Source organism: Hypanus sabinus, chromosome 11 (genome assembly GCF_030144855.1).
Source record: "Hypanus sabinus isolate sHypSab1 chromosome 11, sHypSab1.hap1, whole genome shotgun sequence".
In the NCBI taxonomy this organism is placed as follows: domain Eukaryota; kingdom Metazoa; phylum Chordata; class Chondrichthyes; order Myliobatiformes; family Dasyatidae; genus Hypanus; species Hypanus sabinus.
Genome location: NC_082716.1, coordinates 35044340 through 35067983, shown reverse-complemented (window position 1 = coordinate 35067983; position 23644 = coordinate 35044340). Strand labels below are relative to the sequence as shown.

Sequence of the window (23644 nt, the reverse complement as noted above, 5' to 3'; positions counted from 1 at the left end):
AGCTTCAAGTGGCCTATCATAACCACAAAAACAATCTGAGGAAGCAACACCTTCAAAAAAAAAATTGTTCATTTTTGAACGGAATTAGAGCACTTGGGAAATAAAACTGAAAATGCTGGAAAAACTCGGCATGACAAGCAACATCTGTGGAAAGAGGAACAATTAACTTTTCAGGTCCAGGATCCTCCTTCGTCAAAAGCAAGGAAAAGAGAAGCAAGTCGGTCTGGGTAGCAGGAAAGGGTGACTGGTGGAACAAAGCTTGTAGGATGAAATAATGAATACCAGATTCTGCACATGCTGGAAGTCCAAAGCAACATGCACAAAGATGCTGGAGAAACTCTGCAGGTCAGGCAACATCTACGGAGAGGAATAAACTTGATGTTGCAGGCTGAGACCCTTCATCGGGACTAGAAAGAAAGGGGGAAGTGGCCAGACTAAGAAGTTGGGGGGGGGAGAAGGAGTACATACTGACAGATAATAGGTAATACCTTGGAGGGGGAAGGGGATGAAGTAAGAAGCAGGTTTCAATTTGGCTTTCCATTCCCATTTTAACATGTGAGCCCGTGGCCGCCTCTACTGCCGCAATGAGGCTACTCTTGGGTTGCAGGAGCAACACCTCATACTCTGTCAGGGTCTCCGTCCTGCCAGCATTAACACTAGTTTCTCTAACTTAGGGTAATTTCTCCCCTCTGCCCCTTCTCTTTTCCTCACCTCCCTATCACCAGCCTCTGTTAGCCCTCCTCCTCCCTCTTCTCCCATGGCGCACTGTCCTCTCCTGTCGGATTCCTCCTTCCAGCCATCGTGGCCCAAAAAAAAACAACTGTTTAATTCCTCTCCCTAGATGCTGCCTGACCTGCTGAGTTCCTCCAGCATTTTGAAGGTGAAATAATGGTTTAGTCAATGTGATGTGAAATGTGTTGCAAATGTGGCTTAGACTATGCATCTGACTATGCAAGCAAAAATGAAGTAAAAAAGGAAGATGGCAGACAAAAGTGGACAGATCTTATAGAAACACAAAAAAGAACAAATTATCTAAAAGTGGAAAATGTAATGTTGGGTACTATAGGATTGTGTCTTAAAAATAATGAGGTGTTGTTCCTTTAACTTGTATTGTAAAAGTGAAGGAGGTCACAGCCAGAAAGGAAAGATTGATAGTAGGATGCAAATTAAAATGGCAGGCAACAGGGATCAGGGTTCATTGCTGCCATCTGAGTACAGGTTCTCTGTGAAGTGACCACCCAAACCGTGTGTGGTTTCTGCACTGTAAAGGAGGCCATCTTTTGAACAAGTAATATAGTAATATAGACTGGAGGAATTACAAGTAAATTGTTATTTCACTCGGAAACTCTGGATGGTGGGGTGTGAAGAGGTGAAGGGATGGGTGTTGCTCCTTTTGCAGTTGCGTGGGAAAGGGCTGTACAATGGGGACTATTAGACAGAGACAGAAGAGCAGACAGTGGATCATTTCAAAATGTTGAAATGGTGGGGAATGTGTGCCTGGCGATGGAATCTTGTTGGAGCTGGCAGAAACTTTGAACGACATTGCATTGAATTCAGAGCCATGGTGATACAGACTGGGGGCCTCAATTTTTGTTCTGTTCAGGAGGAGAAGGGGAGAGAGCAGAGGTACAAGAAATAGGTCAGATGCCTTCATGGGTGCTGTCTATGAAAGTAAAGTGGAGCCACAATTAAGATTTTTAAGCAATTTGGAGTCACCTGTACAGATTTCCTCAATGTGATGGAGAAGGAGGAAATGCGAGGATGGAGTAGGGTCCTTACTGGAGGCAAGGTGAATGGAAGGTAACTATGTGGGGTCTGTCAATCTCAGTCACTTATCACTTGCGATGAAAATGGAGAAGGGAAGGGAGAGTCAGAGATGGAACATATAAAGATGGGAGCAGGTTAGAAGTCTGCAAAGGTAATGGGATTTTTGACTTCTGCAGGATTTGTATACTGTATACATTCTCTGATATTAAATTGGACCATTGAATTAGCACAATGTTTCCGTCAATTTCCTGTGATTAGTGGGGTTGTAGGGATCAGTGCTGGCACCCCTGGCTATTCACAGTCTTTATCAATGATCTGGTTCGGGGGCCAAGTGTAATATAAGCAAGCTTGATTCAAAGCTGGGAAGCAATGTGATTTGTAAGGGAAATGCAGAGCGGCTTCTTCAGGATAAAGACAATCTGCATATATGGATGAGGATGTGACAGATGGAATATAATGTGAAAGAGGGTATGCACTTTGGTGGAAAAATAGCAGAAAGTCAGAATATTTTTAATTGGTGAGGGGCCAGCATATTGGTGCAATCACGATGAAGGCGTGGTAGCAACTAAACTTCATTAGGAGTTTGAGAAGATTTGGTATGCCACAAATTTGCTAGCAAATTTCTACAGATGTACCGTGGAGAGCATACGGACTGGTTGCATCACTATCTGGTATGGGGGTGCCAATGCACAGGAACAAGAGAGGCTGCAGAGGGTTTGAGACTCAGCCAGCTCCATCTCGGGCACAAACCTCCCCATCGTTGCGGACATCTTCAAAACACAATGCTCACCATCGACACATGCCCTCGTCTCATTACTAAGATCAGAGAGGAGGTGCAGGAATTTGAATACCCATGCGCAGTATTTTAGGACCAATTTCTTCCCCTCTGGCATGAGAATTCTGAACACTCTGTGAATTCGTGGACACTACCCCGCTATTCACTCTTCTGTGCTGCCTAATATTTTTAATGATAACTGCAAGTAATTTGGCACTGTACTACTGCCATAGAACAAAAAATTCACGGCTTGTGTCAGTGACAATAAACGTGAATCTGATTCTATTGGTGTTCACTGTCAACTCCATAGTAAGTGAATCAGGAAGTTATTTGTAATAACAGCAAGCAATTAGGCAGGCAAATCGTACATTGTCATCTGTTGCACAAGAGCTTGAATTAATGCATCTTTCCAAAATTATATAGGGACCTCACCAGGACCACCACCTAGAAAACTGTGAACAGTTCAGCAGGGATTTCCTTGGAATCAGTGAAATTCAATGCAGATTTACTAGATTGATTCCTGGGATCAGGGTAGGGGATTTGTCCTACCAGGAGATGTTAAACAGACTGGCTTATATTCACTTTGCTTAGAAGAGTGGGAAGTGGAGGTTAGGTCACTGAGTTTATTGAAAATAAGACTGATAGACATTTGGATATTCTGGAAATGACTTCCAAAGGAAAAGATTGACCGTTATCTTGCTGAGTGGTGGAGCAGGTGCGATGAGTTAAATAGTGCCTCTAGTTCTGGTGTTCCTTTGCTCTCCCACTCTAATTTCAGAGATGGATACTATACAGAATGTTGCAAGAGGCTGCCACAGGGGGGTGGTGGGGGCGGGAATTGGCTGTGGGTTGTCATGTCTCAGGGGTCATGAAGTTGGTTCAGTTTTATGCAGATCCTTGGCAGAAGGATGTACAGCACTTAACTCTCCACGAGAGGCAATGTGAAATTGTTCCTGTTTGGCATGTGCAGTACAATTGTCAGGTAAATGAAGTAGGAAGGAATCAGAACAGGTTTAATATCACAGGCATATGTCATGACATTTGTTAACTTTGCAGCAGCAATACAATGCAATACATAATAATAGAGAAAAAACTGTGAATTACAGTAAGTATATATATATATATCTTAACTAGTTAAATTAAATATGTAGTGCAAAAAATAGAAGTAAAAAAAAAAGTAGTGAGGTTGTGTTCACGGGTTCATTGTGCATTCAGAAATCGTTTGGTGGTGGGGAAGAAGCATTCCTGAATCATTGAGTGTGCTTTCAGGCTTCCTGATGGTAGCAATGAGAAGGCGGCATGAAGAAGTGCTTTCTAGTGCCCAGTCTGCTCGCGAGCTTGTCCTGTACATAGAGAGAAATCGTAACAAAGAAACTGCACTTGCGGAAGCAGGCAAAGGTTAACTGGTGGCTCATGGCGCAGAATTGGCAGGAGAGAGGGGTGGGGGGTGGAAACATGGTGAAGTGGACCAGCATAAAAGAATGGGAAAAACATGAATTTGAAGCTGTCGTTTAACACAGAGGACCCCGGAAAAAAAAAAGTGGCTCATCACTGATTCACACATTAGCTTACTAGATATCTTTGTAGGAGTTCTAAAATAAATAAGACTCCACTCATGTTGTGCAGCTAGGGAAATATATCTAAATCCTCATAAATTACTGTGCAGCTGAAAATTGAATTTACTTGTACCTTCATCATAAAATAATACTTCAATGCAAACGAGATCTGTGGAAGAGGATTAAATGCCTTTCATTCTGTCCTGATTTTTCTTGGTGAAGATTAGAAACCAATAGCTCCTATTTCTGTCTACGCAGTATTGTGGCTCTAGATTAAAACCTAATTACATGTAACAGGAGAAAAATGGCATCTGTATTCAATATGAACCCGAAAGCTGACCTTAATCTTCCGCTGTGGTAGCGCATTCAATTCAGAATGTCTTTTGAATAAGCTGTCAGTAAGCAAAGGAAAAAGAGAGGCAAAAAATTAATACCATAACCCAGTTTGACGAGATGGTGATTATTCAGCTACAGCAGATTCTGTTTCAGTCAACACAGCTTTACTGTGGCATAAATATGATGAATCCATTGGTCAGGGCTGAAGGATTTACAGTTCCAACAGGACAGAGTCGAATTGCATCTGTAGTCTGTGAGCTGGTGATAATTTAGTCCTTTTTTTCATTTGCTTAATGGAATGCTTCACAGCAGCTTTCTCTTCCATTATTTATGGAAGAATTCCACTTTGTGTATATGTTCTTTAAGAACTCAAACCTGCTTGCCTTTGATTTGTAGTCACCTTTTATAGTACTCCCAGTACCTAAATGGGAAGCAATGTGCTGCCCTCCACCATTCATGTCAGTGACTGAATTAAGATTACCTCAGTCTAATTGTACTAAAGTTGGAGAAAATATCACAAATAACGATGTGTGCAGCTTCAAACTCAAGTTTATCCTGACATTAAATAAATTGGAGTTCTGCAAATATAATTTTCAAGTGCACTGTTTAGTAAGATTCCTTGACAGTACTTTGGTTAGATTCCCTACTTACATTATTGGTCTGCTGAGCCCCAATCACTATCCCATCGAGGAAGCCTGTATTTATATCCCACCTTTCAAAATCTGCCCTCTCGTTTGGTGCTCTTGTAAGTATCTTGAAACTTTGAAAATTGTCTTCGGAATGTTGGTCTACAATGCAACCTACAAATTCAATAAATAAATGAAGTTCAAAGGTCATGTCAGATAAAAAAACATTCTGCTACAAAAAACAAATTCGAAAATTTGGTACCAATTTGAATCAGGTGCTGAGTGGCTAATGAGTATTTTGTTCTGACAAATGTACGTGTTCAATCTTGTTGACACTGCTCAATATGAAACTATTGGTTTGAGAGATTTACCTCTAGTTCAAAGTTCATAGTAAATTTATTATTAGCGTACATAATTTGTCACAGCCTTGAGATTTGTCGTCTTGTGGGCAATCGGTAAATACAAGAAACACAATAGAATTGATGAAATATCACAACAAAAAATATGCAAATACAAATAAAGGGAGAAATAATAATAATAATAATAATAAATAAGCTATAAATATCTAGAACATGAAATGAAGTGTGAGTCTAGTTCAGCAAGAATGATTCAGTGATGGGGCAGCTGAAGTTATCCCCTATGGTTCAAGAGCCTGATGGTTGGAGGGGGGAAATAACTGTTCCTGAATCTGTTGGTGCATTTCCGGAGGCTCCAGTAACTTCTTCCTGATAGCAGCAGTGAGAAAGAAAGTGCCTTGGATGATGCGGGGCCCTAGATAATGGATGCTGTTTTCATGCGGCAGTTCTCCATGTAGATGTGCTTAGGGCGGGGAGGGCTTTATCAGTGGTAAACTGGGCTGTATTCATTACTCCTTGTAGGCTTTTCCAAACAATGGCATTGGTGCTTCATTGGCGCTGTGATGCAACTGGTCAATATCTCCACCACACGCCTATTGAAGTTTGTCAAAATTGTAGATGACGTGCCGAATCTGCGCCAACTTCTCAGAAAGTAGAGGCACTGCCATGCCTACTTCATAATGGCCTTTACTTGCTGGACCCAGGACAGGCCCACTGAAATGATAATACCAAGGATTTTAAAGTTGCTGACTCTCTCCACCTCTGATCACCCGATGAAGACAGGTGCATAGACTCCGAGTTCCTCCTCCTGAAGTCAATTATCACCTCCTTGGTCTTTCTGACATTGAGTGATAGGTTGTTGTGGTGCCATTCAGCCAGATTTTCAGTCTCCCTCCTATATGCTGATATATCACCACCCTTGATATGGCCAAGGACAATGGTGTCATCAGAAAAAATAAATAAGGCATTGGAGCTGTGCTTAGCCTCACAGTTCGTAAGTATAAAATGAGTAGAGCAGGGGCTAAGCACACAGCCTATGCTGAAGGAGATTGTGGAGGAGATGTTGTTGCCAATCTGAACAATCTGCAAGTGAGGAAATTGAGGATCCAGTTGCAGAAGGAGGTATTGAGGCCAAGGTCTTGAAGCTTAATTAGTTTTGAGGGGATAATGGTATAAAATGCTAAACTGTAGTCAATGAAGAACATTCTGATGTATGCACCTTCATTGTACAGATTTTTCAGGATTGAGTGAAGGAGCAAATGAAGTGGCATCTGCTGTTGACCTGTTATATCTGTAGGCAAATTGGAATGGATTTAAGTTCTTCTCAGGCAAAACTAATTCAAAGAAAAAAACATGGAGCTGGGAATAACTTGTGTATATTCTTAGTTTTTGTTTTAAGCGAGGTATGTCTGGACGATGTTGTGGCTTGATGAAGTATGTCATTCACATCATTTGCATATAATTGCATTAATGCTCAATCTGTTCAGTATACAAAACCCAGTTATTTGTTGTGTAATCAAACACAGCAATCTTTCCGATGTAGCCAGCCATTTCTGCTTTTCTTAAATGATTATTATCACCTAGTACTCACTGTTTATGAACCCATAAGTTTGTCTTTGTTTTACTTGACCACTTCTAGCTGCATTTTTTTTTTTACTTGACCATTTGTCACCACGCTTTTTTAAAAAACTCAGATGCCTCACTGCGCTTTGACAGGGAGGTAGTTGTCTTCAGTTGGCTGAAAATTTCGTCATTGCCACTGTTATGTCTTATAACACCAAAATATAAAACTGATTAAAAAAAACAAACAGGGAGTAACTCGTTCTTCATTTTTACTTTAAGCAAGGTGTGATGTCATGTTGACCTATGCCATTCACATAATTTACATATAGTGAACAAAAATTGTTACAATATTGTTCAAATAGTAGTGAAATATTAAATACATGATTGACTTACATTCCACTCTTGGATTCGTCCCAAACTTCTCTGAGAGAATACTAAAATACACGAGAAGCTGTCTCAAATGGAGAAAATGGGAATTTGATTTTTTCTCCTATAGTAATGTCACATATGGCTCAGCAGGAGGGCCAGTTGGGTATTGTTGGCATTGGCTGTCATAGAACATAGAACATTCATGACTACCATGAGCTTTTAGTTATGGTAGCCAAGCTCCACCTACCAAGTATTTTATGTACAATCGTTAGAGGAGACTGTTGACAAATGAGATGTATGCTGAGCCTTTGAATTATTGCAATATTCTTGTCCATTCAGGTGAAATGGTTCCATGGTGTGCCTGGCACAATCTCCAAAAACTGCAACTGTTTTTACTGAGAAAGCATATTCTTTTCTAAACTGGAGCTTTTGTTTCTTGATCTTCAGAGTAGAGGCATTTGTATTGATAAATCCTTAAGTTTTGTTTCCTCAGAAGTCTGCTGACAGAACACAATGAATTAAAGGAGGAAGGGTAGCATTACTAGTCAGGGAAAAGGTCATAGCAGTGCTTTGTCAGGATGGACTAGAGAACTCGACCAGTGAGGCATTATGGGTGGAACTGAGAAATAAGAAAGGTATGACCACATTAATGGGGCTATATCACAGACTACTGTCAGAAACATAAGATTGTTATAGTAGATTATTTTAACTTTCAACATATTGAGTGGGAATCTCATAACTGTAAAAGGACTGGATGGGATAGACTTTGTCTAATGTGTTCAGGAAAGTTTCTTTCATCAGTACGTAGGTTTCCCAATGAGAGAATGTTTGATACTGGAATGAGACGGCAGATGTCAGAAATTTGTGTAGGGGAGCTCTTTACATCCAGTGACCACAATGCTATTTGTTTCAAAGTAAATCTGCAAAAAGATAGATCTGGTCCATGGATTGGGATTTTAAATTGGAGAAAGGCCAATTTTGATGGTATCAGAAATGATCTGCCAAGTGTAGGGAGTCTTGCTTTTCAAGAAATATTGAGGCCCTGGTTAAGAGAAAAATAGAGGCACATAGCAGGTACAGGCGGGAGGAACAGATGAGGTGCTTAAAGAATACAAGAAATGCCAGAAATCAGGAAGACTAAAAGAAGGCATGAAGTTGCTCTAGCTTACAAGGTGAAGGAGAATCATAAGGGATTCTACACATACACTTAGAGCAAAAGAATTGAAAGGGACAAAATTACTCCTCTGGAAGATCAGAGTGGTCATCCATGTGTGGAGCCAAATCAGACTGGGGATATCTTAAGTGAATTCTTTGCATCTGCATTCACTCGGGAAGCAGACACGGGTTCTATAGAGGTGAGGCAGAGCAGCATCAACTTCATGGACCCCGTACAGATTACATAAAAGGAGGTGTTTCCTACCCTGAGGCAAATCAGAGTGGATAAATCCCCAGGGCCTGTCAAGGTGTTCCTTTGGACTCTGCCAGAAGCAAGTGCAGAAATTGCCAGGACCCTAGCAGAAATACATAAATCACCCTTAGCGACCCTAGAGGTACCAGAAGATTGGAGGATGGGCAACGTTATTTTGCGGTTTAAAAAAGGCTCTAAACATAAGGCAGCAAATTATAAGCCAGTGAGTCTGACGTCGGTTGTGAGAAAGTTGTTGGAAGGTAATCTAAGGGACTGGATACTTAAGTATTTGGATAGACAGTGGCTGATTAAGGATAGTCAGCATGGCTTCGTGTATGGTAGGTCATGTCTCACCAATCTTGGAGGGTTTTTCGATGAAGTTACTAGGAAAGTGGATGAAGACAATGCAGTGAATATTGTCAACATGGACTTCAGTAAGGAGCTTGATAAGGTCCCGCATCAGAGGTTGATCAGGAAGGTTCAGTCACTCAGCTCTCAAGCTGGGGTAGTAAATTGAATTAGACATTGGCATTGTGGGAGAAGCCAGAGAGTGGTGGTAGATGGTTGCCTCTTTGACTGAAGGCCTGTGACTAGTGGGGTGCTGCAGGGATCAGTGCTGGGTATGTTGCTTGTCATCTGTATCAATGATCTGTATGATATTGTGGTTAACTGTATCAGCAAATCTGTAGATGACACCAAGATTGGGGATGTAGTAGACAGCAAGGAAGGCTATCATGACTTGCAGAGAGATCTGCATCAGCTGGAAAATGGGCTAAAAAAATGGCAGATGGAAATTAATGCAGACAAGTGTACTTTGGTAGGACCAACCAGGGTAGGTCTTACACAGTGAACAGAAGGGCACTGAGGAGTGTGGTAGAACAAATGGATCTTGGAATACACGTGCATAGTTCATTGAAGCCATAAAGAAAGCTTTTGGCACATTGGTCTTCATAACTCAATGTTTTGAGTACAGGAGATTGGATGTTATGTTGAATTTCTATTAGACGTTGGTGAGGCCTAGTTTGGAATAGCGTTTGCGGTTTTGGTCATCTACCTACAGGAAAGATATGAACAAGGTTAAAAGAGTGCAGAGAAAATTTACAGGAATGTTGCCAGGTCTAGATGACCTGAGCTACAAGGAAAGATTGAATAGGTTAGGACTATGTTCTTTAAAACATAGAAAATTGAGAGGAGATTGGATAAAGGTTTATAAAATTATGAGGGGTATAGCTAGGGTAAATATAGGCAGGCTTTGTCCCCTGAGGTTGGGTGGGACTACAACCAGAGGTCATGGGTTAAGAGTGAAAGGTGGGAGGTTTAAGGGGAACATGAAGTGAAACTTTGTGAGAGTGTTGAGTCAGCTGCCAGCACAAGTGGTGCATGTGAGCTCAATTTCAACACTTAAGAGAAGGTTGGATAGGTACATGGATAGTAGGGGCAAGGAGGGCCATGGTCCTGGTATAGGTCAATGGGAGTAGGCAGTGTAAATGGTTTAGGATGGTCCAGATGGCACAAAGGGCCAGTTTCTGTGCTAAACTTCTCTATGACTTACTATTTCTGTGTGCAAATCTGAGCTCGGGTCAGCTACAAACATGTTGTGTTTTCTTTTATTTAGTATTTACATGTGATTAGAATAGAGATGAACAAAGTCAGTGGGAAAGGTGATAAGCTGATAATAGAAACATATGCTTGTGTATCCATGGAGCCCGAGATTATACAGATCCTTCAGCCATTACAAAAGACAAAGAGAGTGCCTGTAAGGATGTGACTGAAGGAATACTTGAACATAGAACACTCGACAGCATACTACATTCTCTTTGACCCACAATGTGGTGCTGACCTTTTAATATATTCTAAGATCAATCTGACCCTGCACTCATGCAGTGCCTTCCATTTTCTATCATTCAGGTGCCCATCCAAGCATTTCTTAAATGCCCCTAAATTATCTGCCTCTACGGCCACCTGTGCCAGGGCATTCCATGTGTTTACTAGTCTCTGTGTAAAGAACTTACCTCTAACATACCTCTTGTACTTTCCTCCTAAATCCTTGAAATTATGCCCCTGGTATTAACCCTTTCTGCCCTGGGAGAAAGTCTCTGGCTATTCACTCGATCTATGGCTCTCATGACCTTGAACACCTCCATCAAGTCACCTTTGGGAGTACCTCTTTTTCTGAGGTGCATAATTCTGGAGGTAGTTATTAACTGATTAAGTAAATGTGGATTAGTTACTGAAGCAGAATACAGAAGGAAGTGACCCAGCTATGCGTGCTAGTTCTGGCTTTTTGAAGCAGGAATCCCTGTTTAGTACCACATGAAGTCCTCTTTCTCATCTTTCAATATGCACCCATTCCGAATTACGTTTGGATAAATATTTCACCATCCGTTGATGTAGACTTACAGACCCTGACAATTCTCAATGGGGGAAAAATTCCCTGCATCCCGCCCCCCTCTAAATCCGTGATCAGTGATGACTATCCAAAAGGAATAATCTTTCTCTGTCTTCTCTGCAACTGTTTCACATCTTTCTGAAAAGGTCATCTCATAACAGTCTTACGGGAAGAACAGTCCTCACCATTACCATGTTTCCTCATTCTAGTAACATCCTGATTCACCCTTTATGTTCTTTCTCTAAGCAATTGTATTTTTCCTGGCAGCCAGAATTGTCATCTGAGTCCTGGCCTAGCAAGGTTCCAGCCTCATTTCAGTTCTTAGATTCTATGCTTCTTTTTGCACCAAGTTCTGCATCAAGTAACTCTAATAAGTTTAGTACCAATTTCTGAAAGAAACTGTAACTGATCAAAGCAATTTGTAAAAATCCAGGAAGAGAGAACGAGAATGTATAGAAATATAGAAAACCTATAGCACAATACAGGCCCTTCGGCCCACAAAGTTGTGCCAAACATATCCTAACCTTAGAAATTACTAGGCTTACCAATAGCCCTCTATTTTTCTAAGCTCCATGTACCTATCCAAAAGTCTCTTAATAGACCCTATCATATCCGCCTCCACCACCGTTGCCAGCAGCCCATTCCACGCACTCACCACTTTCTGAGTAAAAAACTTACCTCTGACATCTCCTCTGTACCTGCTCCCCAGCACCTTAATCCTGTGTTCTCTTGTGACAACCAATTCAGCCCTGGGAAAAAGCCTCTAACTATCCACATGATCAATGCCTCTCATCATCTTATACACCTCTATCAGGTCACCTCTCATCATCCATCATTCCAAGGAGAAAAGACCAAGTTCACTCAACCTGTTCTCACAAGGCATGCTCCCCAATCCAGGCAACACCCTTGTAAATTTCCTCTGCACCCTTTCTATGGCTTCCACATTTTTCCTGTAGTGAGGTGACCAGAACTGAGCACAGTACCCCAAGTGGGGTCTAACCAGGGTCCTAAATAGTTGCAACATTACCTCTCGGCTCTTAAATTCAATTCCACGATTAATGAAGGCCAATACACTGTATGCCTTCTTAGTGGAGAGGTTTTGTATGCATGTTTTAGAAATTGGTAAATTGATTTGGATTATTGTTGCTGTACTTAACGAGTGTAGGAAAAGCTTGTCTTGCATACCATTCATACATTTCGGTTCATTACGGCAGTGCTCTGAGATAGTACAAGATGAAGCAATAACTAAATGCATAAAGTATTACAACCACAGAGGAAGTACAGTGCAGTTGAAGAGACACGGGAGATTGAAGATGCTGGAATCTAGACCAGCACACGAGATGCTTGAGGAACTCAATAGGTCAGGGAGCATCATTACTGAGAAATGGAAAGCTCTGGTCTCAAGCCGAGATGCTGCATCAAGACTTATCATGGTGACCACTGAGTTCTCCCAGCAGTGTGTTTTTGCGAAGGGAAGTGACAACACAGGTAAATGTGGCCACAAAATTGATAACTTGGAATCCTTGAGCTTGTGTCCTAAGACACTGAGTGCAGCAGTGTACTTAAATTTGTACATAATTTATTTTGGCCTCCATTGGTGTATTCTCTACACAAAACTAGAATGATATAAAGCCAGTAAAAGGTGTCTCGCCAGGATTGAGGGTTCCAGTTATAAAGAAAGACTTGAGAAGATGAGCTTTTAAACTACAATTGATAAGGTTAGGAGTTGCCTGGTTGTAATCTTGAAGATTATAACTGGTTCCAGTGAAATACATTGTGATAAATTTCTTTCACAGTCCAGTGAGACAGTAATAAGTGAACACGAATTTCAGATCACAGAATGAGTTAACAGGGTTGAAATTCTCATTACTTAACAGCTATCTTTTGACACATTACAGTATCTGTTTGACTTTCTCTTTGATATAGTTTTTATATTGAGAATTAAAACATTTTCTACGTGGGCTTACATTGTCCGGCCCATTTTGGTAAAATTCACATTTGCTATAGTGCAAGCTAAAAATAACTGGACGTGGTGATTTTTTCAGCCAGTGCAGATAGTGCACTATAAGGTTCACCCAGTTGTGATCCAGGATGCCCAGGTGAAAATGAGGTGCTTTTATTTTCAGGGTGGCATATGGAAATTAAGAGTTGCATTAAGCAGTCTCACGACCAACATGGCAATAGGATTCTGTGTGCTTAAATGTCATGTGGATTCAAAACTTGAATTCTAACTCCTTTGTCAACGCGTCTCAAGCTTACAAATCTTTACTGAAGCATATTCATTTTTAACTTTATACAGTGGCATGCAAAGGTTTGGGCGCCCCGGTCAAATTTTCTGTTACTGTGAATAGTTAAGTGAGTAGAAGATGAACTGATCTCCAAAAGTCATAAAGTGATGAAACATTCCTTTCAACATTTTAAGCAAGATTAGTGTATTATTTTTGTTTTGTACAATTCTTATAGTGAAAAAAAAAGGAAAGGAGCACCACGCAAAAGTTTGGGCACCCCAAGAGATTTGAGCTCTCAGATAACTTTTACCAAGGTCTCAGACCTTAATTAGCTTGTTAGGGCTGTGGCTTGTTCACAGTCATCACAAGGAAAGGCAGGTGATAGAAGTTTCAAAGCTTTATAAATACCCTGACTCCTCAAACCTTGTCCTAACAATCAGCAGCCATGGGCTCCTCTAAGCAGCTGCCTAGCACTCTGAAAATTAAAATAAATGATGCCCACAAAGCAAGAGAAGGCTATAAGAAGATAGCAAAGCATTTTCAGGTAGCCATTTCCTCAGTTTGTAATGTAATTAAGAAATGGAAGTTAATGAACAGTGGAGGTCAAATTGAAGTATGGAAGACCAAGAAAACTTTCTGAGACAACTGCTCATAGGATTGCTAGAAAGGCAAATCAAAATGCCCATTTGACTGCAGAAGAGCTTCAGGAAGATTTAGCAGACTCTGGAGTGGTGGTGCACTGTTCTACTGTGCAGCGACACCAGCACAAATATGACCTTCATGGAAGAGTCATCAGAAGAAACCCTTTCTTGCATCCTCACCACAAAATTCAGCATCAGAAATTTGCAAAGGAACATCTCAACAAGCCTGATGCATTTTGGAAACATGTCCTGTGGACTGATGAAGTTAAAATAGAACTTTTTGGCCGCAATGAGCGAAGGTATGTTTGGAGAAAAATGGGTGCAGAATTTCATGAAAAGAACACCTCTCCAACTGTTAAGCATGGGGGTGGATTGATCATGCTTTGGGCTTGTGTTGCAGCCATTGGTATGGGGAACATTTCACTGTTAGAGGGAAGAATGAATTCAATTAAATACCAGCAAATTCTGGAAGCAAACATCACACCGTTTGTAAAAAAAAAAGCTGAAGATGAAAAGAGGATGGCTTCTACAACTGGATAATGACCCTAAACACACCTCAATCCACAATGGACTACCTCAAGAGGCACAAGCTGAAGGTTTTGGCATGACCCTCACAGTCCCCCGACCTAAACATCATAGAAAATCTGTGGATAGACCTTAAAAGAGCAGTGTATGCAAGACAGCTCAAGAATCTCAGAGAACTAGAAGCCATTTGCAAGGAAGAATGGGCAAAAATCCCCCCCAAACGAGAACTGAAAGACTCTTAGCTGGCTACAGAAAGCATTTACAAACTGTGATACTTGCCAAAGGGGGTCAAGTACTGAACATACAAGGGCCCAAACTTTTGCTTTGGGCCTTTTTCCTTTTTTGTTATTTTGCAACTATAAAAGATGGAAATAAAAAAAAAATCTTGCTTAAAATATTAAAGAAATGTGTCATCTTTAACTTAGTGCCTTTTGGAAATCAGGTCATCTTTTACTCGCTTAGCTATTCACAGTAACAGTAATTTTGACCAGGGGTGCCCAAACTTTTGCACACCTCTGTATCTTTACAATTTGCAAATAAAATGCATTTTTATGGAGTGTATACTATTGCTTGAGAGTCTAATAAATTCACTGCACTCCAAGTAATGCACCCTGTTTAACTGTATTGTTACATATGCAGTACAATGAATAATAGCTTTCCATATTTTTGGTGTACTTACACATTATATTCTTTCCTCTCAGAGAATCTCTGCAAACACAACCTGTCATGTAGAGTGGATTACAGCAGTACAAGCACCCCCAGCTCCTGGTGCATTAAATCCTGCAGTATATTCTGCACCACATGTGGTTATTAGCAGATAAGCATGTGTGGCGCAGTGAAGGGTTGACTTAATTATTCTAAGATAAATCAATTATTATTCTAATTTATCATGTGTGCCTTTTCCATTATTACTTATAGATAGCCTACCTTCAATACTTAGGAGATCCAAAATGTCTTTGACCTACAGCATTGTAATACACTATTGTGCAGCTCTCATAGCAAATTTAGCAATGGGGTAAGTGTCTGGTATGTAATAAAGCTTTTATTTTAAATTCTTTTGCCTACATTGCAAAGCATTTGATGTAAAACCAGAATTTAATTTTCTGTTTATGGTCACTCTTAAGCCTCCGAGGTCTGAGACTCTGGGATTCTTGGCCTGAACTTGACACCTCCCCAGATTTCTTTCTGGCTCTCTTCTCTCTCCACTCTCAGTCCTATTTCAGAGTCCCAATCTGAATTTACCACCACAGATGCTGATTGACTTGCTGAGTTCCTACAGTGGTTAGTTCTTTGCTCTAAAAATATGTACTCTACTATATATTTCCAATGCTATTTTCAAATTTTGTTTATGAACCAGTAAGGAAATTTCCAGACTATTCAGAAAAGTTTTAAGAATTTTCTCTTGAAGACCAGGTTGTCATTGAGCTACCATAAGACATGGATAAGCGCAAGAGAGGATATGAGGAGGAATAAAATAGGCTAGGCTAGAATTGGTGTAAGCATACAGTACTTTGCACATATCTATAGCGGTAAGGGAGCAGGGAGAGGGGAATCACAGTTGGGAAAAGGAGGAGGGAATGGGAAGCACCAGAGAGATATTATGTGATGATCAAAAAATCAATTGGTTGGAATCAAATGACTTTGCCTGGTGTCTGCACCTGTGCCACTCCCTCTGCTGGCACTCTTCTCCCACATGTCCCACACCCCTGTTCCACCCTCACCATTCCCAACATCCTTTCTTTGTGCCACATTTACAAACTCGCTCTCTGCTCCACGTTGACAAATACCGTACTGTGCAAATGTCTGTGGCACCCTAGCTATATACAGTGCCTATAAAAAGTATTCACCCCCTTTGGAAGTTTTCCTGTTTTATTGTTTTACAACATTGAGTCACAGTGAATTTAAATTGGCTTTTTTGACACTGATCAACAGAAAAAGACTATTCATGTCAAAGTGAAAACAGATCCCTACAAAGTGAACCAAATTAATTACAAATATAAAACACAAAATAATTGATTGCATAAGTATATGACACACTAAATCATCACTGGTGCAGCCATTTGGTTTTAGAAGTCACACAATTAGTTAAATTGAGATCACTGTGTGAAGTCAAGGTGTTTTAATTGATTGTAGTGAAAATACACCTGTATCTGGAAGGTCCAACTACTGGTGAATGAGTATCCCGGCAAAAACTACACCTTAAAAATAAAAGAACACTCCAAGCAATTCTGTGAAAGGTTATTGAAAAGCATGAGTAAGGAGATGGATACAAAAAACCTTCCAAGACACTGCATATCCCTTGGAGTACAGTTAAGTCAATCATCAAGAGATGGAAAGAATATGGCACAGCTGTAAATCAGCCTAGAGCAGGTTGTCCTCAAAAACGAAGTGACCTTGCAAGAAGGGGATTAGTGAGAGAGGCCATCAAGAGACCTATGACAAGTCTGGAAGAGTTACAAGCTTCACTGACTGAGATGGGAGAAACTGTGCATACAACAACTGTTGCCCGGGTGCTTAACCAGTTGCAGCTTTATGGGAGAGTGGCAAAGAGAAAGCTACTGTTGCAAAATCTCAAATGAGATCTCAGCTGGAAGGCATGTGGGAGATTCTGATATCAGCTGGAAGAAAGTTCTATGGTCTGACCTCAATCCAATTGAGAATTTGTAGCTGGACTTGAAAAGGGTTCTTCACTCACGATCCCCATGCAATCTGACAGAGCTTGAACAGTTTTGTAAAAAAAAAGAATGTGGAAAAAATGCAGTGTCCAGATGTGCAAAGATGTGGAAAAATGCAGTGTCCAGATATGCAAAGCTGATAGAGACTTATCCACATAGACTGTAATTGTAGTTGCATCCACTTAATACTGACTTGAAGGGGGTGAATACTTATGCAAACAATTATCTTGTGTTTTATATTTGTATCCAGGGATAGTAATGGAGACAAGTTCCCACTATCTGTTTTATGCTTCCAAAGGCATGCACCTCAAATAGCCTCTGACAACCAAGTCTGGCTCCTGGCCTTCACATAAGGCTTAGCTACTAGGCCCGGTTGAACCATTTCTACTGATAGGCGAAGGGGTAAATGTGGGATACTGGTTCACTTCTGGCAGATGGGGCTTGTCATCCGTGGTTGGCAGCTCACCTGGGAGAATGAAGTCTCTGATCTCAAACCTCTGCTGCCTTGGAGCTGTACTCACTCATGGGAAAGGCTTTAGGAGTAAACCCCGAGGCAAAAATCCAAAGTTGGAGTCCCTAAGGCAGTCCTACATTAAGTACAATGCTGACTGGCAACTCCTGTGACACTTCTGGTATCAAACTGTCTCTGCCATTCCTCTGGCTTCATCAGATGCATGGAGTGGGCGGGCAACAGCGTGCTCTCCATATTGTACTGCCTAGGCTTGAGTATCTAGACAACTAGGATGCAATATCCATGATCAACTCAGACCAACAGAGGCCATCACATTTGTAATTAATTTAGATCACTGTAGAGATTTGTTTTCACTTTGACACGGAAGAGTCTTTTTCAGTTGATCAGTGTCAAGAAAAGGCAAATTAAGTCCACTGTGATTCAATGTCATAAAACAATAAAATTTGAAAACTTCCTGGGGGGATGCTTTTTATAGGCACTGTATAGCTGTTTGATTAATGCTGGGGACTTGGTTTCCACATTGTATCTCCCTCTGACAAAATGATTATTAAAACATTGATGGTCAAAACTTAGCGGCCTTTTCTTCAGAGGAAATTAAAATGTGTTTTCCAGGTGAAAGTCTGTAAAACAAAGTATTGCAATATAGCCATTGATTAGCCCAAAAATACTGAACAGGTATGGGTAATGGAAAAAAATAACCTTTTAAAAGTGCAGAAGTGGTCTGTTGTGCGAGAATGTGTACATTGTAGTGCACATTTCAATTCTAATATTTGATATTTCATGCTACTTTTTCTTCTCTCTGCTGATTGGATTCATTCCACAATTTGTCTAATTCCTAGGTTACAGTCTATGTAATTTGACACAGAAATGATAGAAATGCCTCATCACTGGGGAGTTGTCTCCTTCCATTTCAGGTGCACTGTGGGTATGCATTGTATTGAATCCTCACTGCAAGCCAGATGAGAAAATCTCCTGGCTCCGACAGCTGAAGAAGTGGAGTGACATGGATGTCTGTCCTCTTGAAGATGGAAACTATGGCAACGAGTTACCCAACATCACCAATGCCCTTCCCCAGAGCTCCAATCAGAATCCAGGTAAGTGCTATATTATAAAGGGACCTACAGATGTTAGGAAAAGGTTTGTTTGAACTTTTCGAAGCAATGAATTTATTTCTCAAGAGAAAGTCAATTCACATTAAATATGACAGTGGATGCCTGGAAGCAACTATAAGACTGTTAGTGGAACAGGACCTAGGTAACATAGGATGGAAAACTGCAACTTTGTACTTAACTCTGGATTAAAATTTAAATATCTGTTCTACACATCGCTGTTTAGAGCTCTTCCTAGACTTTGCCTTGCTTTGGTTTCTAAGACATTTTCATTTGATGGGTTTATTTATTTCAGAGATCTTTTAGGGAGCAGGTCCCTAGGGCTTGTGTAGAGCAAGGAATATATGATAGTTAGATTTGGAGTTCTTGTTATCATATTGGGTATTCGGTTTGGATTTTAATGCAGAAATTAGATATCAACACATACACTGTTGGGAATAGCTCAAGAAGTTACTCCCAATTTTAACAGCCTTGTAACCTTATTCACATTTTATGTCTTACCAATAGAAAAATGTAACTCATTACTATTTCAGAAAATTGGTTACCTCAGTCAGAGGAAATGAGATGTTATATAAAAAAAATCCCCAGTTACATCTCTGATTTATGTTGCATGTCCTTTAAAATATCTCTACACTGAAATAATGGCTAGGGGGAGATGGTGGCAAATTCACAGAAAAATTAATTTACTGTTGAAGTAGTATTTGTGCACTGTCTGTTATGTTTTCATAAAATCCTCAAGGTGAAAAATTTGAATACACTTTCACTAACAAATATAATCAATAAAGCTCAAGGGGAAATTCTGAGTGACCTTTAGAATTTTTTTAACAGCTACGATGAATTTTGATTATTATCATCTTTCAATTAGCCTGTTATCTTTGTATTTTCCCTACTTTATCTATTCTCAGTTAGACATTATTTGCATTGGAGGAAATATTGAGATCATGAGAGAAGAATCTCAATTTTCTTCAATAAAAATAAAGAGGGAATTGTCATCTGTGTATATACTAAATATTTTATGATAAATATATGCAAACTGCATATTTTAAAGTTGAGCCAAGTGAACTGTCCCTTGTTTTGTCATTGTAAATTATTGCTGGTGAAAATTTAAGTGACAGTTCAGTGGAAAATATGTAAACTGAACATCTTAACAGTAAATGAGCCACATAAAGAGCTCAGCTGCTGACAAGTGGTGGAAAAAGAGATGAGATCCAAAAGAATTTCAGCAGTGATTAGGAACATAGTTGAATTACATAGAATTTTACAGCACAGAATCAGAGCATTCCATCCAATGCTTCCGTCCTGGTCTGATCCTAACATTCAAATGTTAATACCACCAGACTCAGGGTAGCTGAGAAATCAGGTGGTAGAACCACACATGCTGATGCTGAGAATGTGGACTCGCCAGGAAGAGATGCAATGATTATAAGTAGTATAAAGTTGCAAGACTATAAACCATGTAACAATTACAACATGGAAACAGGCCATCTCGGCCCTTCTAGTCCGTGCCGAAAGCATCAGTGGAGTTAACTAATCAGAGAAGATGTTGCCTGCTTTGTGGTCTACATCTTTAATCTAAATTATCATGCGGCTATAATTAAATAAATAAGTTAATTTTCAAATAGATTATTCTGTAATTGGTTATATGCTATATGTAACGTGGTAATGTGGCCTGAATTAATTTACACATCTTTTACTTTAAATAGTTTATTAATCTATGGAACTGGTTGCCATGGAGAGCAGTGGAGGCCAAGTCATTGGCTGTATTTAAGACAGAGAGATTGATAGGTTCCTGACTGGTAAAAGGGTTACAGGTTACAGGGAGAATGGGGTTCAGTTTTTAAAAATCAGGCATGATTGTATAGCAGAGCAGACTTGATCAGCAGAATAGCCTCATTCTGTTCCTATATTTTATGGTTTTATTCCAGAGGTACGAAACTATCTCATTTTACTCTTGCGATGTTACCCCAAAAATTAGAGATCAAAGTTTAATGAGTGTGTTTAAAATAACTTCTTGTTAGATGAAGCATAATGCAAAGGTATTCATGTCCTAAAATTTAATCACAGTAGATTTATCAATATGTAAATCAATGACTGTTAGATGAATCAATAATCTTGAAATATAGAAGAAGGTGGGAACAGAATCCATCAGCAATATCAGCCCAGTTTTAGGAGATGCAAGACATGGGAAGGATATTACTAGCAGTGTTAAATTATACACAAATCATGGCTACACAGGGGTGAGGTCATCCATGGACTGCTTGAAACTCATTGATATTTCTGCTATGAGCATGAGGAAATTTTCACTTAACTAATTTACATCTGGCAGGAAATAGACTTTGTCAGGGAAAATTGTTCCAAGAAGTCGTAGCAAGTTCTTTGCACTGTGTTTTTCAAGGGTCCGTGTGAAAATACCATCTTGTGTATTATTACTAAAATAGATTCTTGTGAAGGTTGATATTTCCACTGGTTTGAAACAAGTCATTCTTTCCATGAACTTAGATGATTCCAGATTCTAAGCATAGGTTTCTATCTTTATTGAGATACATTGCGGAATCGGCCCTACCAGCCCTTTCAGCTGTACCCAGCAATCCCCCAATATTACTCCTAGCCCAATCATGGGACGATTTACAATGACCAATTAACCTATCAACTGGTACACCTTTGGACTATGGGACCCAGAGGAAACCCCTGTGGTCACGAGGAGACAGTGCAGCAGCGGGAAATGAACCCTGGGTCGCCGGTACTGTAGAGTGTTGAGCTAACCACTATGCTACCTATCTCTGGATATGTTCCAGTAAGGTGTATTCTGTTTATCCTGCCCAAATTTAATTCTAATTGCATTTTAATTCTAATTCCAATTCCATTGCATTGGTGTATAGACCCTTGGAAATTGGCATATCAGAAGTTCAATCATGCCTGTGTCACCAAAAAAAAGACACACAAAATCAGTGCTAAAAAGGTTAACACACACAGAATGCTGGAGGACCTCAGCATCTATGGAGAGGCATAAACAGCCGATGTTTTGGGCCGAGAGCCTAAATCAAGTGTCGAAGGAAGGGGGAAGAAGCCAGAATAAGAAATTGGGGGGAGGGGAAGGAATGCAAGCTAGGTGATAGATGAAGCCAGGTGAGTTGCAGGTAGGGGTACTGGGCAAAGAGGATGAGGTAAGAAGCTGGGAGGTGATAGGTGGAAAAAGTAAAGGGCTGAAAACGAAGGAATCTGATAGGAGAGGAGGATAAAAAAGGCTAATATTGAGGCAGATCCTACTCTCTAGCTCTTTATCCAGACCAGTTTTAGCTTTCAGCTCTCAATTGATCAATGTGTTTTCTAAACATGTTAACAATTTCTGCCTCCACTATCACTTCATCCCAGCTGCCCACGGAAATCTTCAGCTTCGTGGGAGATGCTTTTAAATATATTTGGCTGCAGAGCTGCTCCCTCACAGCCCCACTGTTTGAGGTTAATCCTGACCTCTGCTGCCATGTGGGTGGAATTTGCTCAACCTCCCTGCGGCCCTGTGTCAATTCCCCAGGTCTTCCAGCTTCTGCTTATATCCTGACCAAGTGCGGTTGTACTTTATTTGCCACTGTAAGATGCCCCTGTTGGGTAAATGACTGAGCTTTTCTGGAATGAGGGGAATATTGGCTACAGGAGAAATTAATGGGATTGTGACGTCAAACAGAATCAAGTTGATGAACATAAGTGGCTGCTAACCATGAAAACGTGTTCTGCTATTGAAATATTGAAATACTGTCCACACTGTCTTCCTCCTTTAGGAGAGTGTCTTTCAAGATGATGCTCACTGCTTATTTTATAGCTCAAAAGCAGTAAGTTACTTTGCTGCAATTGTAGAATACTGGCATCAGCATACATGAAGAGTAGTGGGAGCTGCTATTGATCTTATAGGAGTAACTTTCTGTTGACCATCTTCACCTCAACACACAGATATACTCATAAATTTCATTCCCACAACTTTTTGGTCAATTTAAAGACTAACTAATTAATGTAAAATATTTTATGATTATTTTCTTCAGTTTTTTTTTTGAAGGAGATGTGTCTCTTTCTTGGGTATGGACCAGGCAAAGTTATTCCCCATGTCTCGGATGTGCAGGAGGTTGCATTAGATGCCCTTCCATGTGGTAAACACCCCTAAAACAGAATACTTCCGATAGTTGGTGATTAAAAAAGCTAACAGATCAGATTTATTTGTCATGTGTACATCGAAACATGACGAAATGCAGCAGTTGCTTCAACAGTCAACAAAGTCTGAGGCTGTCTAGAGACACTAACAGAGCATGCTTACAACCTACCAACCCTAGCCCATATGTCTTTGGAATATGGGTGGAAACCAGAACACCAGGAGGAAACCCACAGGGTGAGTGTACAAATTCCTTACAAGCAGCAGTGGGAATTGAACCCTGAACTTCTGATCAACGGTGCTGTACTGTGCCACCAATACAGATGGGAGGGTGGGAGGCTGCAGCGGCAGGGTGAAGTCACGTTATAGGCGAGCTATGTTAAGTTCTCTTCCTTGAAAGATATTAATGAGCTGGTTAGATTTCTAGGACAGTCAAATAATTTCTGTGATAATTTTATCTATTATCCTTATATTAACAGATCTATTTAATTAATAATTTACAATCTGCCTGGGATTTGAATTCTCAATCTTTAATGCATCAGGACTACAGTCACTGCACTAGCAGATTGATGATATAAAGAGCTAATTTAGGGTGTGTTTTAAGTAGATTTATTAACGATGTTATCTATTTTTGAAAAAGCTGTCGTGTTCACCAGTTTCAATTTCTAGCTGACACAAGGGACTGGCATTATCTGTTGCTTTCAGTTTAGT

At 40.2% G+C, this 23644-nt stretch overlaps 1 protein-coding gene across 2 annotated transcripts in view; it reads left to right on the top strand.

Moving 5' to 3' along the window:
* The window catches only part of zswim5 (zinc finger, SWIM-type containing 5), a 237969-nt gene that overhangs the window by 179503 nt on the left and 34822 nt on the right, over positions 1 to 23644 (top strand). For both annotated transcript variants that reach the window (XM_059984110.1, XM_059984109.1), the window contains one exon: positions 18601 to 18780. In XM_059984110.1, coding sequence (XP_059840093.1) covers positions 18601 to 18780 — 180 coding nt within the window. The remainder of the gene's footprint in view (positions 1 to 18600; positions 18781 to 23644) is intronic.